Source organism: Perca flavescens, chromosome 7 (genome assembly GCF_004354835.1).
Source record: "Perca flavescens isolate YP-PL-M2 chromosome 7, PFLA_1.0, whole genome shotgun sequence".
Lineage (NCBI taxonomy): Eukaryota > Metazoa > Chordata > Actinopteri > Perciformes > Percidae > Perca > Perca flavescens.
The window spans coordinates 8,043,176-8,059,402 of NC_041337.1; the positions used below are offsets into that span (position 1 = coordinate 8,043,176).

General features: G+C 42.1%; 1 protein-coding gene across 1 annotated transcript; it reads right to left on the reverse strand.

The window, feature by feature from the left end:
- Positions 1 to 637: 637 nt before the first annotated feature.
- Positions 638 to 12,937, reverse strand: LOC114558409 (vasopressin V2 receptor). The gene is made up of 7 exons (XM_028582400.1): positions 12,920 to 12,937; positions 8,953 to 9,129; positions 7,580 to 7,825; positions 6,219 to 6,365; positions 3,511 to 3,634; positions 2,613 to 2,732; positions 638 to 1,926 (listed from the first exon to the last, which is right to left on the reverse strand). Exons 1-7 carry the CDS (start codon positions 12,935 to 12,937, stop codon positions 1,742 to 1,744), a joined length of 1,017 nt encoding a protein of 338 aa, XP_028438201.1. The 3' UTR covers positions 638 to 1,741.
- Positions 12,938 to 16,227: the final 3,290 nt, after the last annotated feature.

Genomic DNA, 16,227 nt, shown 5'->3' on the forward strand with positions numbered 1-16,227 from the left:
CATGAATTTGAAGCAAGTTTCTGTGAGTGGACGGGTTCATATTTGAGGGGAAGGAGTAGAGAAAATGGCTGCAGACAGGCCTGCTGTCTCAGTGTGTCCACATTCCCCTGCTCTAAACCCTGATTTTCCTTCAGTTACAGCAGACTGACACTCATGATATTATGGGTATATTATTATACAGTTACTCAACAACGGAGTTTACTCTGATTGACTAAAACCTTCCGTTATTTTGCCTTTGATACAAGTATTTAAAAAGGAAAGGAGACTCTTTTGAAAGACTGCAAGTAAACCATTTCATTGAAACTTGAATGTCACTTGTTTTCCCAGTGCAGGAGTTTTTGAAAACTGTATTGCATAGGCACCGCACATTTTTGTGTTTTTAGAAAAACAAACAAAAACAAATTATTTCATGACGTTTCTGGAAAATGTGTTTTTTTTTTTTTTTTTTTTTTTTTTTTAAATAGTTGTGGCAGTTTTTATGTATATATATGTATGAATGGTTTTATGGCTGAGAGAATGAATAAATTGTTTTTAAAACCTCTCATTGCACATGTTCTGTAATTAGGAGAAGGAAATTAGGCAAATTTTTAAATCAGCAGTCTGGAGGAAAACAGTCACCCAAACATATGCATTTACAGTAATTACATTTTATAAAATGTATTACAGCAGTTTGTATCTACACTGTACTTACAGAAAAAGTTTGACATTGTGAGAAATATTATTAGCCTTATTTACCATTTGCTTCCTTGCCCAGGGATCAGTATGATGCATATGGCATAGCTACGCTAGCAGCCGATTCGCTTAGCTTACTGAAAACGGCTATTTGGGCACTATCAAATGAAATTTAGCAGAATCACCCTAAAACCTCGAAGCACACTTATTGGCATGTTATTTATTGTTTGTTTAATTTGTATAAACTTTAAAAATGACAAATTGTGGGTTTGTGTCGGATTATTTTGTGGCTGGTAGCAGTGACTTCCTAGAGGAAAACTTAAGTTTTTGTCTACAAATTAAACAAACAAGATAAACCTACCGCACCAGCACCTCTAAACTAATTAAAATGGGTTCATCTCACATACAACTTTATATTAATCTGTACAAAAAACATAAAAATATAAAATTGACAATATGACGTTTTTACGTGGGGTTACATGATGTACCCGACTATTTCTTGGATAAGAGCAGTTTACTGCCTACTAACGTTTGCTTTGCAATGGGCGGTTCCAAGCCAATAAATAGTCCAGTACAAATCTCTTTAAACAGTGTATTTTCCTTTAAATACATAGTTTTTTCTTCGGATTAATATATGGTACCTGAGATCAAATGTGTTAATTTGTGAGTTTAAGAAATGCTGGTAGGTTAGGGTGACCAAACGTCTTCTTTTGCCAGCAGACTAGAGTCATATCAACGGGTCCTCGGTGGAGAGGGACAGCTTCAAGTACCCTGGTACCCTGGTATCCGTGTCCACATCACCGAGGACCTAACGTTAACGGTACTCCACATCGCTGTCTGTCAATGCGAGACTACCGAGGACCTGGGCGCTGCGTACTCACTCGGTGGTGAAAAAGGCAACTCTCCGCTAGAAAGCGAGTAACGTCCCAAAATGTCAAAAAACTATTCTTTAAACAGCAATGTGGAAAAGTAAGCGCTCTAGTTTTATAGCATACTGTGGATAGTACAATATACAGACTTTTTATTCACGTGTCCCATCATTACAAGATTTTGCACTTGACTGTGTTGTTCAGCAGTTGGAGTTGTGTGTGGTGGTGGAGTCGTTCGGTAACGAGCCCCGGCGCTGTGAGGCGGTGCGACAGAGCAGCAGCAGCCGGAGCTCCGGGGAGACGCTGCTGGAGAAGGCCGAGTAGATCCACGGGTTGGTGCACGAGTTCAGACTGGCCAGCAGCATCAGCAGGGTGAACACTGCACCTACACACACACACACACACACACAACTCAGTTGTTGGTATTTGACACAGATTTTGTTTTTATTCAAGATATCAAACCTTCAAGCTTTAGTGCGTAACTTTTTGATATTAATGAACGTCCGTTACATTCAAGCCATTGCCAAATGAGTTGTTACAAAGCTAATTAAGACCATCAGCTCCACACAACTCTCTCTGGATTTCTCAGTGTGGCTATGTTCGGAAGATTCTGGCCTCCGGTGACTTTCGCGCACAGAAACTCGTGTGAAGGTAATTACCTCTTCTGAAGAGTCCATTGTGTTTTTTTTTATCCTCCGTGTCCTCCTTGGCTACTAGCAACTGCGTGGAGGAGGGGTGGGGGCACGTGCGCGATCACGGAAGGTTTGTATCATGTGAACACTGTTGTTGTCATTACTTAGAATGACAACAAAAGAAAACGAAAGAAACTACGCGCTATAGCTTTAATGTAGATTCTAATATATTATAGAGTGTAGATAATAAATGTTATAAAAAAATAAATGTTAATGTTATAAAAAATACTGTTTGGTAGGTAAAGTGGTAACTTACAGCCAAGGAACAAATGATAGGGAAGCTTGTAGAGAATAAACTAGATTGCCAAGACTCTGAGGGATGTAGAGTAAAAGTGCAAAGTGTGGAAAACACTTTTGTGTGCGTGTGTGTGTGTCTCACCGTTCTGGGATGGGTCGGGGTTCCAGGCGGCCCACAACTGGACACTGAAAAACGGGGCCCAGCAGAGCGAGTAGACGAGCACTATGACCAGCGTCATCCTCACTGTCTTTGACATGGCCGCTGATACCTCGCCACCACGGGCCGGGGGGGCTTTGGGCAAACGGCAGCCGACAGCAGAGGGCGCTACAGGGCCAGGCAGCACGTCAGGCTTCAACTCTACTAACAAAAAAACCCACAGGATGAGGATGCATGAACAGAAATGGAGAAAACATCCGCCACAATAGAATAGAATAAAATAAACATCTAGAGTAGAGTAGGGTATCGTTTGGATTTGAGCAATTCCTATTCCATTTCTGTTTATGGATCCCGTTCCTTCATTTATATTCATATTTACAATTCACTGCATACAGTTTATGGAACCTGTCAAATTAATGTCATACATAGTTTCAGTTGATTTAGTTGCTGTTATCAAATAATATGATTCAACATTCCCTGCACTGTAACTGTAACCCGCCGAAATGTCAAAGGGTCCAACATACATTGGGCCATATACAATCAGCCAGTTCCCAGAACAAGTAAAAAAAAAAAATCTGCATTTCATTTAAATAATTTTCAAGACATTGCTTCATGAGAATGTCTGCTCTAAGAATCCCCGGTTCTTGGCATTTTGGAATGTAATTTGGAACCGGGTTTCGGTTCCCAACCCTAATCTAGAGTGACAGCAGTCTGTGTGGCGTCTCACCTGGGTGAACAGCGTATGTGTGAGGATCACAGCGTGACATGATGCTGTTGGCCCCGAGTGGACCCATGGGCAGGTGCTGAGAGATGGAGCCAGGGTCAAAGCTGGTGTCACTCCCGGGGTTTTTGAACACGACTGGTGAAACGTACAGGGAGAGACCGGAGCGCCCACCTCCCCCGCCCGCTCTCTGGCTGTCCCGTCTGGATGGGGAGAGGGAGGCCGGGGACAGGCGGCGCTCTGACTTCAGGTGCAGACTGTTGTGGATCTCCATGAAGATTTGCACCTGTGGGAAGAAGATGACACGTCCAGTGATGTTTGTGGTGAATTAAAAACCACCACATGGCGCGCTAGCTGTTGTCAGAATTAGGGCTGGGTTAAAATAATCATTTCTCAGATTTCTTTCAGCGGTGTCAAACTCAGAATTAGAATCACATCAAGGGCCAGACATGTAGAGTTTATTGCTTTTATGTCATCAAAAAAGTCTAATATCTTTGACTGTATTATTGCTTGTCTCCTATAGTCTTCTCACTGATAGTTTGGTTGACAAAAATTTCAATGAAAATGCCAAAAAGCGTAAAAAATGTTGAATAAAGCGACAGAAATGCCGGAAAAAGCAGCAAAAACTTTGTAAAAAATGACAAAAACTAGGCGGGCCAAAATTTATTGTGAACCAAAATATGGGGAATATATTATATGTAACCTGACTCCGCCAGATGGATTGCTTCACATTTGCGAACTTTCCGTTGGAGAACTTTTGGGAAGGGGCGAAAATACTGGTTAGCTGATTGGATAAACCATCTGTCGGGCTAAATCAACCAATCAGATCAAACTCTTGCCGAAACCAGCCGGGAGAAGAGCAAAAACATCTTTTCTTCAGAGAAAAGCCTCCAGTGCCGTTTTTTGCTCTTCTTTCAATGAAGGAATACTTTCTAATTCAGATAAAACTTGCGCAGTAGCTACGCTCATCTCCTCCGTGGAAGCTGCCATGTTGTTTAGACTGAACAGTCGCTTCTCGTTGCGTCGCACCTAAATCTGCCTCAAAACCAAAGCTGATTGGTCGGTCGTTTCAAGATGCCAGACTGATCTGCCAGTGGAAAGCTGGAGCTCGCAAGATCAGGACGGTCTCACGAAGGTAATAAATATGGGCGCCGGATCAAAATTCGTGGGGGGCCGGATTTGGTCCACGGGCCTTGAGTTTGACACGAAATCTATCTTTTATTATATGCCTTTTCACCATGGATGTATATATACTGCAAGGGCATCACGTAACTAGTAGTTTGTCAATGGCTGTCATGTTAGTCCTGTTAACTAAACAAGTACTTTAAACAAACTTTTGGGGGGGGGGGAGGTCAATTCTTAATGTAAACATTAAAGTAACACTAGAGAAGTTTACCCGCTTCGGTCCCCCTACAGGTTGGAAGCGGAATTGTCCATTACATTGTTCAGCTCATTCGAACTACAGTTTGGCTACCCGATCTGGCAAACTTGCATAATGTAATGTAATGTAGGGGGACCTTCTCTAGTGTTGCTTTAACCTGGTGCATTATAAACAAAATATTTGAGGGTTGCTTCTTGCCATTGACATATATAAAATGGACCAACCGATCCTGTGTCTCTGGACGGAGACCAGTGAAGGATATTAGAAGCACTTTTCCGGTGATGGCTGAGCGTTACTGAGCAGCTTCCAACTGAGCTCCAAGACGTAAATGTGACGTGAGCAACGTGTCTGAAAGTTGGAAGTCTTCTGGTAGCTGTGCCAAGAGAAATCTCAATCATTCCCAATCTTACAGAGACGGAGAGTGTAGGTATATGTAAGGAGATAACATGGACACAGGCTAATTATTGCTAACTAAAATGCTAGTACACATTAGCAATTAAACTTAAACAGTTAATGTGAGTCAAAACTGTCTCAGGAGTTTCTCTTGTACTGTATGGTAATTCCTCTACTGTGCGACAGTAAGTTGCATGGTTATGACACAATCGTTAGCCTATTTTTACAAAAACGTCTGCTACGGAGCCATAACGTGAGGTACAAGGTAATGCAGCCTTTTATACATTGTAGTGTTTCTGTAGAAATAAACAATGGACAAATAGAGTCTTTAAACGCTTCAGATGTAAAGTTATTCGCTGTCAAAGTGGCTCCAAAAAGACAATGGAATGCTAACGGGAGGGGATGGCTTGTTAGCATCAAAATGGCGCCATAGGAGCCACGCGTTCTGAGGAAAAGCTTACCCCCTTGCTTCTTGCTCGTACAATTTACAGCATAAGATCTCTGAGAATGTCCCAGGGTTGGAGGAATCGGAAAGGTAATTGAATCAGGACATTGTGAATTGGAAACGAATCGATTTCGGGAAATCCTAGGCGATTCCCAAAACACCACATGAACCGTCAGCTGTTGTCAGAATCACTATTTTGTGTCTCCACCAGTGGTGGAATGTTACTAAGTACATTTATTCAAGTACTGTACTTAAGTTAAATTTGAGGTACAATGTTGTATTATAAAGTAAACTACCCAACAATATAAGGGCCTATAAGTCCAGCTGAAATGATTAGACCATTAAACACACAACTGTTTGGATCCTTTCCAGTTTAGAAAATGGGAGGATTTTTCTGCATTGAGTACTTTTACTTGTAATACTTTAAGTACATTTTCCTGATGATACTTAAATACTTTTACCAAGTAACATTTTCAATGCAGGACTTTTACTTGTAACAAGAGTATTTTTTACGGTGTTGTATTAGTACTTTTACTTAAAGTGCTCATATTATGCTTTTTTGTGCACGTAATAGGTTAACAAAGTGAAAAAGCCCAAAGTCCACCCCAAAGGGTCATCAATTCTATTCCGGTCTGGTCCGTCCCTCTCTACCTGGCAGACAGTGATGACGAGGGCAGGGAGGATGAAGACAGCCAGGGTCATCCAGGTCACGTAGGCTTTGAGGCCCCACGACTCAGCAAAGTTGCCCCAACACTCGTAGACACCTGGAGCCACTTCTGAACGGGAAAAGATGAAAACCTGGAGGGGTAAAGAGGTGTGTTGGCTGCCGTTTGTAAAAGACCATGTAATTGACATGTTATGTCTTGTTTGTTTGATTTGTATTTTAAAAAGAAGATTAGAAACGACAAATTGTGGTTTTTATATGTGGGTTGTGTGGGGGTCATTTCTTGGCCAGTAGCAGTAACTCCCTACTTGAAAACGTTGTTTTTTCTACAAATTAAACAAACAATATAAACCTACCAGCACCTCTAAAGTAAGCTAATTAACATGTTATATCTCACATATCACTTTATCATTAATCTGTACCAAAAAACTAGGTATAAAGTCGACAATCCAATGTTTAATGTGGGGTTATGTCTCCCGACTATTTCTTGGATAAGAGCTGCCTAGAGCCTCTGCTGGTGGCCTTGCAATGGGCGGCTCCGAGCCAAGAAATAGTCTGGTACAAATCTCTCATTAAAATGGAAAATTGTTTCTCAACACATTTTTTTCCTATGGATTAAAGGTCCAATGTGTAGGATTTTCTCCCACTAGCGTTGAGATCATATATTGCAATTAACTATCTCGCGCCACACAGTTCAAAGTACGTATTACAGCTACGGTAGCCTTCACGCTTCAAAAAGCCGGTCTCTTGCTCTTTTCAATCTCCTTTTTCTTCTTCTGGGCGAAGAAGAAGAAGACTCCTGTTCCTGAAATTTGGATTTTGAATACGTGTGCTCCTCCATGTTTCCTTCTTCAAACTTGCTGGGGCCGGGAAGCTACAATACCAGTTAGCAGCATTAGCAGCACCTGTGAGTTTATCATGTGACAGCGAAAACGCGAAAGCCGGATCCGAATGTCCTGTATGTCCCTTACCGGCTAACATATTTCAAGATGGCGCATGAATATGGAGCGTCTACCCCAGTTCATGCAAATGCAAATGTAACATTTCAAGCCAATAGGAATACTTGGAATTGATGGTGGTGGTAAATATTCATGAAACTGGACAAGCTTGTGAACGGGCAACACAGATTATGATAAAGAACAACTAAACACGTTACACACTGGACCTTTAATATACCTGAGATATAGCGTGTTCATTTGTGAGTTTAAAAGGTGCTGGTAGGTGGATTTTGTTCAAACAAAACCCAAAGTTTTCTTTTTCTTCTGTTTTTGAGCAGACTTTGAGTAAACTAAACTACATTTTCTAAGTCTGATCTAAGTTGTTTTCCTTTCCTGTGTTTAAGACTGACCTGTGGCAGGCTGAGCAGCAGTGACAGTCCCCATGCCAGCAGTATGAAGCTGTTCCAGCGTTGGGTGGCGCCGCTGCGGTGCGCCTGCAGGGGGCAGCAGATGGCGTAGTGCCGGTCCATCGTCATGGCTACGATCATGTAGGAGGAGGCGAACATCCCGAGGACCTGCAGGTATTTCACCAGGCGACACAGGAAGTCCGGGCCAGGAAAGCGGCCTTTAGCATCCCACACCAGCTGGGGCAACACCTCAGAAAGAGAGAGAGGAGGGGGAGAAAGGGTGGAGTGAGATGCAGGGAGGGGGTGCACCCAGTGTGTGAGTGTGTGTGCACCTGTGCTCTTGTGTTTTTATAGAAAGAATCATCTTGATGTCGTGCTAACACAAAAATCACTTCTGGGTAGAACTGACCGTTAAGTTGAATTGCGGAGATATGAGAAAAACTTGTATATTTTTGTTGTCATTTTCAGGCATAACTGTTTCAAGATATACTGTATATAGATAAACACGTTTTTGCTGTGCTTATTTTCTGTCCTGTGTTGCTTTGCTAGCGTCTCTGATAAACCAAATTTAGTGTAGTTGTTTGGGTGGTGTCATTTTCTTTAGTCCATGGCCCAACAGGTAAATTAGCTCTCCAAGCTAACGTTAGTGACAGTGTTGACATATAAAGGCATAAAACGTGCATTTTTAGATGAACGAGATGAATATGTATCCAGTTGTTCCTCGTCCCTGTTTGTTCAGCACCGTTAAAGTGTACGTACGGGAAGCAGGAGTTTTCTACCCAGAAGTTACTGTAAACCAACATTGTGATTGGGTCTATATTTGTTGGGGTCCCAATCCCGAGAGCACACCAGGCCCGTGTGCACCGGGGTTTGAAGACAATTTGACATAGAGGCCAAACGGTGGAATCCCAACTTCCGGCCCTTCACGTGATGCCCTCTGGCCCAAAAAGACTTTTTTTCCTATAGACTTAGGTGGCGAAAGAGACATCTGTATAGCAGTGAATCCATTTTTTTCAGAGTGACAACCCCCGCAAAAATGACTTGTTTCACTCAGAATCAGAATTTGATCCACATGCGGAGAGTCTAGAAGAGCCTCACAATTAAATAATTGAATCCCCATTCAAGTTAGCAGAGCGCTAAACTGGAAGTAACCGACTGGGCCAGCTGAGGTCTCTATTGCCACATGGTGCGGAAACAGAGGTCATTTAATACAAGGAACTTTTTTGGCCTTCATGCGCCACTGAGCAACTCTCATGGTAATGAACGGGGCTGCGCCTCCAACGTTGCATCCAGTTCTTATAATACACCCATGGAGCCCACTCACTGTGTGGGTCAGACATCTTTGTGGGGACCAAAATGCTGACAATTCCTTTTACCTGGAACAGCGCCACCACCAGATCGGCCAGACAGAGGTTAAGCATGAACTGGTGCAGCGGGTTGTGGTGTCCTCTCCGCCTTAGCAACACCACAAGCACCAGCCCGTTGCCGAGCAGCGCCATCACCAAGATGATGGCCAGCACCACCACCTCGGCCACCGCCAGGACGGCGTCACGCTCCCAGTCTGTGGCGTTGGTACCCGCCGGGGTCACAGAGACCACCGACCAGCCAATGGACGGGTCTGAGTCTGTTACCACGGAGACTGACATGTTGGCTGGGAGAGGAGCAGAGAAACAGGACTGACACACCACCAATATAAAATATATTTATGAATTAAGAAATGTATAAAAAAAAATACACTATAACAAGAAGGACATGAACTCCTACCAAATGTCATGGTAATCTATCCAATAGAGACATGTCACTATCATGGTAACATGTTTTTAACTATTTTAGCTAGTTTGTTGGATTGTTTGTCCGTCAACGGGATGATGGAAAAACTACTGGCCCAATTTTCATGGAACTTGCTGGTAGGGTGGAGCATGGGTCAGGCGAAAACCCATTCAATTTGGGAGCGTATCTGAATCACGGGGCAGATACACAAATTATATTTCACTTTTGTTAACATTGCAAGATACTGTAGGGCACACGTGTCAAACTCAAGGCCCGAGGGCCAAATCAATTTAGGTTCACAATAAATTTAGGCCCACCTAGTTTTTGTCGCTTCTTCCAAAGTTTTTGGTGCTTTTAATTTATTTTTTTACATTTTTGGTGCTTTTTTCAACATTTTTGACGCCTTTTTACGGCGGTTTATGCGCTTTTTTCAAGATTTAGGCACTTTGTTTTAACGTTTTGGATGCTTTACTCAATGTTTTGCCACTTTTTCGGAAGTTTTTGAATTTTTATGCTTTTTTTCAGCCTTTTTACAATTTTTTTTCTCCTAAATAGACACATGTCAATAATCTCTACATGTCTGGCCCTTGATGTGATTCTCATTTTCCAGTCTGGCCCTTAGGGAAACTGAGTTTGACACCCCTGCTGTAAGGCATATAGCATTGGCAGAGGTGTGGGCGCTCTGAGTGCCCTTCAAATTGCTTCTGCAGACATTTTAGTACAAGAGGCCTGTTGACCCTGATCTACTGGAACCTGTTTGCCAAGAAATCCAATATCCAGCCAATGAGATTTAAGGAAGCGGTGTGTAGGATTTAGTTAGCGTGTGGGTTGCAACCAACTAAATACCCCTCCACTCACACTGACATAAAGTTGCATAAAATGGAAATGCTCAAGAACCTCGAAATCGAACCTAAGTACAGTACTTAAATGTAAATGCACTTTCCACCACTGCCTGTGAACTTATTGCGGGCTTCTTCACCCAATTAGTGAATGCCAATTAGCTGTTCCCCTCTTTTCTCTGCAGTCCTCGGACGTATTGCCAGAAATGATCACAGGATGTATTGTGATGCCATTGATTATGAAACAGGCATGAGCGTTGTTCAGTTCAGTTTGTCTATAATGGCCAGCGACTGGATGTGTGTCTATAGCTGTATGTTTGTGGTCAAAGCCACGTCAACTCTATCTCACTTCTGCTGCCTATAAACCTTCCACCAACACACACAGCTTAAGTTAATAGGGGTGAATGTGCAGGGTCAAGCTCCAGTGAGCACTTTAATTGTAAAAGAATGAGACACGAAACAATGTTTACAGCAGCGCCTTCACACACTTTTACAGTTGAGCACACACAGAGACACACACATTCGCGGAGGCATGCGGAGAGGGCCCCTCATGTGGGACTATTTACTGAGTGCAAATGTGCAGGCTCTAATAAGGTCACATTTGGATGACCAATCTCCAGCGATCAGCATTACACACTCATGGCAGTTAGGGGTTTATCAAAAACCAACGAGCAAGTGCAAAGACAAGTACATTTGGGTACAAGTGCTTTTCTTAAGTTTTATTCGGTGGTACTTGTACTTTACTAGAGCATTTCCATTTAAAGCTGTGGTATGTACATTTGGGCAGAAAAAAAAAACCTAATATCCTTTTAGCATATTTGAATTCAAGTGCTCTGAGAGAAAACTAGACTTCTGCTCTTCCTCTTGGCTCTGTTTTCAGGCTTTAGATAATCTAGCCCGTAACGAGAGACGTTGGCCAATCACAGGTCTTTTCAGAGAGAGAGGGGTTCCAATTGGCTGTTCTACCAACGCAGATGCACGCGCATGTCCCTTCACATGGTGAAAGCCTGCTATTACACAGCATTGGCAACCGGTGCCGACACTGCAGAGGAACCCCAAAAACAGGCAGACAGACTCAAAATAAACGCAATAAAACACGTGTCAATATCTGCGAAGTGTTTTAGAGCTGGAGAGAAAGTGTTGCTACTAGTTTAGCCTTCTAACCGTAGCCAAAGACTAATTCAAGTTCATGTTTCTGTAGCGAGCTAGAGCCTCGAGTCATCTCAAAAGGCTTTTCAAAGAAAACAGGATGTATTTCTCATAAAATTTCCGCTATATAATGGATTGTGGATCACAGTCCCGAGGGGGATGATCGAAATGAAAGACTAGTACTTGTACAGGTGACTGTATGAAGGGAGGGGTTGAGGACAGAGAGGGGAGAGCTGCAGCAGGAGAGCTGGGTTTTACTATTCTGGCATTTCTTTTGGCTTGTGACCGATCACAGAAACATGTCTACTCTAAACGCGAGGCGTTATTATGGATCCCACGTAACTTCTAGGCATGTCCCGCCCTGCGAAGCAGCCGGATTGGTTGGGGTTCGGCATTGACCTCGAGGGGTGTTATTTTCGTAACAATCAAGTATCTAAAACTGAGGAGTACACGCTGTTGGATGCTCTCCTCCTCTCCTACTCTTTCTTCAATGCCTAACAAATCGATCTCTTTCTGCTTGAGCACCACTGGTTGAAGCCTGAAAATATTATAAACAAATTAATAACATAACTAATTACACTGGTCGGACTGTTCAGCTCCGTTTCAGACTGATACCTCTGGTTCAGGCTGGTCCTTATCCTCAACACGTGCCTTTTTCAGTCGCCGAAAATACTTTTCCAATACTCATCTGGATTGAAGCCGCAAACATTCAGTGTAAGACACAACAGCTGCTACATATAGTGTTTTGACCTCGACAACCCAACTGCATTTTACAGCAAACTTGCAACTAGTTAACTTTCTAAAGCAGGCACAATCGCTGGTTTGCTAAGAGTCGGGTCGGGACTCCAACATTAACACACTGACAACATTGTACTCAGAATATAAAATATTTTTATAGCACTTTTTAATGTGTGATTGTGTAAAGGTGTTCACGAGATACCAACCTTTCGTGAATTTGTGAATTTCCCATAGACAGTGTTTTCATGGAGACAAACGCTGAGTAAAATGCTGCTTACAAATTGATTCACCAGTATTAGTAATGTAATCATGTTATATGTAATAATATATTAGTCACTGAGTCCTTTTACTTTTGATACTTTAGGCTCATTTTGCTGATAATACTGATAGCACTTCCTCCATCACTGTCAACAGGAGAATCAGAAACAAAAGAAAGCTGCTGACTGTATCGTCCATCCATATTAACACAAAACAGGCTTTCCAGTGCACGCGGCAGTTCTTTGATCCATTAGTCTTGTCTTGAAAAAATAGCTTTTTATAGGGATTCTGCCTCTAAACACAAGACTGGAAACCATTACATTACATACAGTAAGTTAAGAGTTGAGTTGCTGTAGTATACCATCTCTAAACCCTCACATTGCACCTGTTCATTTGGTTGAAACAAGAGAATTTTGAGTATTTTGTCCTCTTGGTGTGAGATGTGCTACCTTTTTCTTTTTTTTTTTACTTTTTTTTTGGAACAAGCTCATTGGATTGTGGTTCTACCTCTCCACTGAGAATTCCACTGTTGAAACCCTCTTTTGTTAAAACAAAAGTCATTGTCCTATTATTTACAAAAATGACAAACCTGTAAAGGTGAAATCATCTGTTTTATTTTCTCTATATTGCCTTTAAAAATCGTTTTATTTTTTGTTCATGGCACCTTGAGGAAGTAAATATTTCAGTGTGAATGTGGTAAAAGTATTACTTTCATAGCGCTCCATGCAGCCGGAGGATACACTTTAAAAACACCATGCAGCTGCGAAATAGAGGATCTACATTAGCTGATGGTGGTTCTATGCCCCTGATTCTGCTTTGTTGACATCTTTTGGCTCTGTTAATCCAATTAGAAGACCGGACACCTGCTGGTGAATACTTAACTATGCAATACAATTTATCTTTTCACGAAAACAAAAAAAGCTCAAATCAATCCTTTCCACGTACTTAAAAAAAAACTTGTTCTTATCTCCGTTATTCCGGTCAGAAATGATCCTCCCGTCAACTGAAACATCCCTAAACACAAGAGTAAACATATTAACCTGTAACCTCCGCAGCCTCATTAAGAGTAACAGCCGCATATCATACCGATTTTTAATTCCCCTAATTTCAAGCAGAAAAACAGAAGAGAGGAGGAAGCACAAGCGCCGAGCGTAGACGTCTCACTCACCTCGTCCTCGCCCTCAGCGTCCCGCGAAGCATCTGGAGGATCCGGGACAACCTGATCTGCTGTTGCACAAACGAGCCGCATCCATGCTGGGTTCCCCTCCTGCTTGTTACTCGGCCAACTCCCGCTGCTGACTCCCGTCTCCCCTTCTCCTCCCGTCTTCCTCCCCCTGTCAACCCTCCTCTTTTCACACATCCCTCCCCTTTTCCTTGGTTTCGGGTTGTTTTGATGTCCGGGCTGCAGCGGTGAATTAATGTCATTTCCTGCTGATTGTTTAGATATGGACCACGTTGCTGTTGGAACCGACTTTGATCCCCATTTGGTGCAGGACAGGGAGTGCGCGAGAAGGCCATGCACCGGCAGATCAAATTAGATTTCTGTTATTAGCGTCCCCGGAATGATCAAAGACCTCTCGTACGCACACATTAAACTGACGTGTGTACGTGTGTGATTTGGCATCGGGCGGGCGCTAGAGAGGGAGCAGAGACGGCGTCAGGTGTTGTGACAGATGGGATGTTTTGGGAGAGAAATGAGAAGGCAGCAACAGGACGAGTGTTGTCCTTTTCTTTCTCACCCCTGCTCCCTGTTTTTCCTCTGTCACTCTCTTTCTCCGTCTCCCGCATTCCACCTCTCTTTCTGCTGTAATCTGTTTGCCTCCCCTAAATCACTCCCTCATCGGGAGAAGCCTCTAATTATCGAGGGGGCCCGCTGAGAGAGCTTAAACATACACACAGAAACACAAACACAGAGGCTGCTCCTATTTTTTGATATTATGAAATGAATTCTGAGGTCTGTAGTAGTAATCAGCAAGCTCTCTAACTACTGCAAATATATATAAAATGAAATCATGAAAAAGATGAAATGACAAAAATGTCTTGGATACTATTTTTGTTATTGTCATCCCATGAAGAAAATCACATTACACATTCACTTAGCGAAATTTATTCTTCACTTTAACCAGTCAGCACTTACAGTACAGCGCCCGGGGACCAGCTCCAGATCTGAGCCCAGTGCCTTGATCACCTAATCTACATGTTTTTTTAAAGGTGGGGGGAACCGGAGCACCCCCAGGGGGAAAGCCCACACAGACATGGGGAGATCATGCAAACATCCACACAGAAAGGCCCGGGGATGCCCGGGATTCGAACCCGTAACCTTCTTAACGGCTTGGGCCGTCCACTGGGCCACCATGCTGCTGAAAAAGTCCAAAACCAACGAAGCATCCATCTCACAATATGTTCTCATTTTGTCTGTGGAACACTGAATACTGAAGACATTGAGCCAGTGAATAGTGCTTTTGTTGGGACTATTTTCAGCAGCGGATTAATATTTTTGCTAATATCTTATAACAAGCAAACTCAACAAAATGTGAAAGCGACAAAAACTTCCTTTTTCTACATGAATCTGAGAATACTGCTGTACTTTTACTGCACAAATCTGAGAATACTGCTGTACTTTTACTACATGAAGTTAAGAACACTGCTGTACTTTTACCGCATGAAACTCAAAAAGCGGACCAAATGTTTTTCTTTGACCTGAAATAAAAATCTGATTCGGACCTTTGAGCGATGCGTTCAAGAACCCCTGCATTATAGTCCAGTCATTTTATGAAAAAAGGTAGGCCAAATTGCAACAGAAGCAAACTCAACTGAAGTTTCGAAAAAGACCCAAATACAGCCCATTCATACGCCTTATTCTCACGTGAATAGGGTAAAAATGTTAACCTTTAGATATCACCATGAAAATTACTGAGTTGATTACATACATCAAGACAAACGAAAAATGTATTACAAGTTTTTTTGAAATTGTTTGTTAACATGGGCAAACGCATAATCTAATTACGTATGTGCTAATTTGCATAAATATCACAACAGAGCTAAACATTGGGTATAGCCAGGGGAAAATGTCTTGTTGAATCTTGTTGACATATAATACTAAATTAATGTTAAGGTCTGAATGGAACCCATTTAGGCTACTGATGAGCATTAATACATAGAGGCAGGAAGAAGTACTTTACTTCTGTTGCAATTTGGCCTAGGTTGACCCCCATTTTGGCTTAAAATGACTGGACTATTAATGTGTTCATCCCTTTCATGTTGCCACTGGTAAATGTGGAGCTTATTTGAATGGCCTCATAAACGGCTGGAGAGCTTGATCTATAATAATACATCAGTTTAATAATATAGTTTGTATTTAATATTAATAATTTAAATTTGCTTGTAACTAAAGTAAAAAACAAAATGTAGTGGAGTACAAAGTACAATAATTGCCTCCAAATTGTAGTGGAGTAGAACGTTAAAGTAGCATGAAATACTCAAGTGGGTACTTGATTAAATGTGACATTCCACCACTTCGTTTTATTGTTGTTTTAATTTATTTCATAGTATTGTTATCACACATGACTTATTGTGATTGTTGATTTCCATTTAGAAACATTGTTTTGAGTTCTGAAGCACTTTGGGCTGCATATTTGCCTGACAGGTGCAACACAAATAAAGTTATTATTATTACTGCTATTAATCAAATACACTAGCAGTACAACTCTACTACTCCTACAAGGTTTCCCCTCAAGTCCCAGCGATCTGATTGGACAAGACAATGTGGCCTCCCTGTGGTCCAGACAAGGCAGTGCTGCACGCATTCAGATCTGATGGTTTCAGCACAGAGAGTAGACACACCAATGAACGACAGAAGCTGTATTAGCTTTATTAGAGGTGTACAGGGCTCGCAGC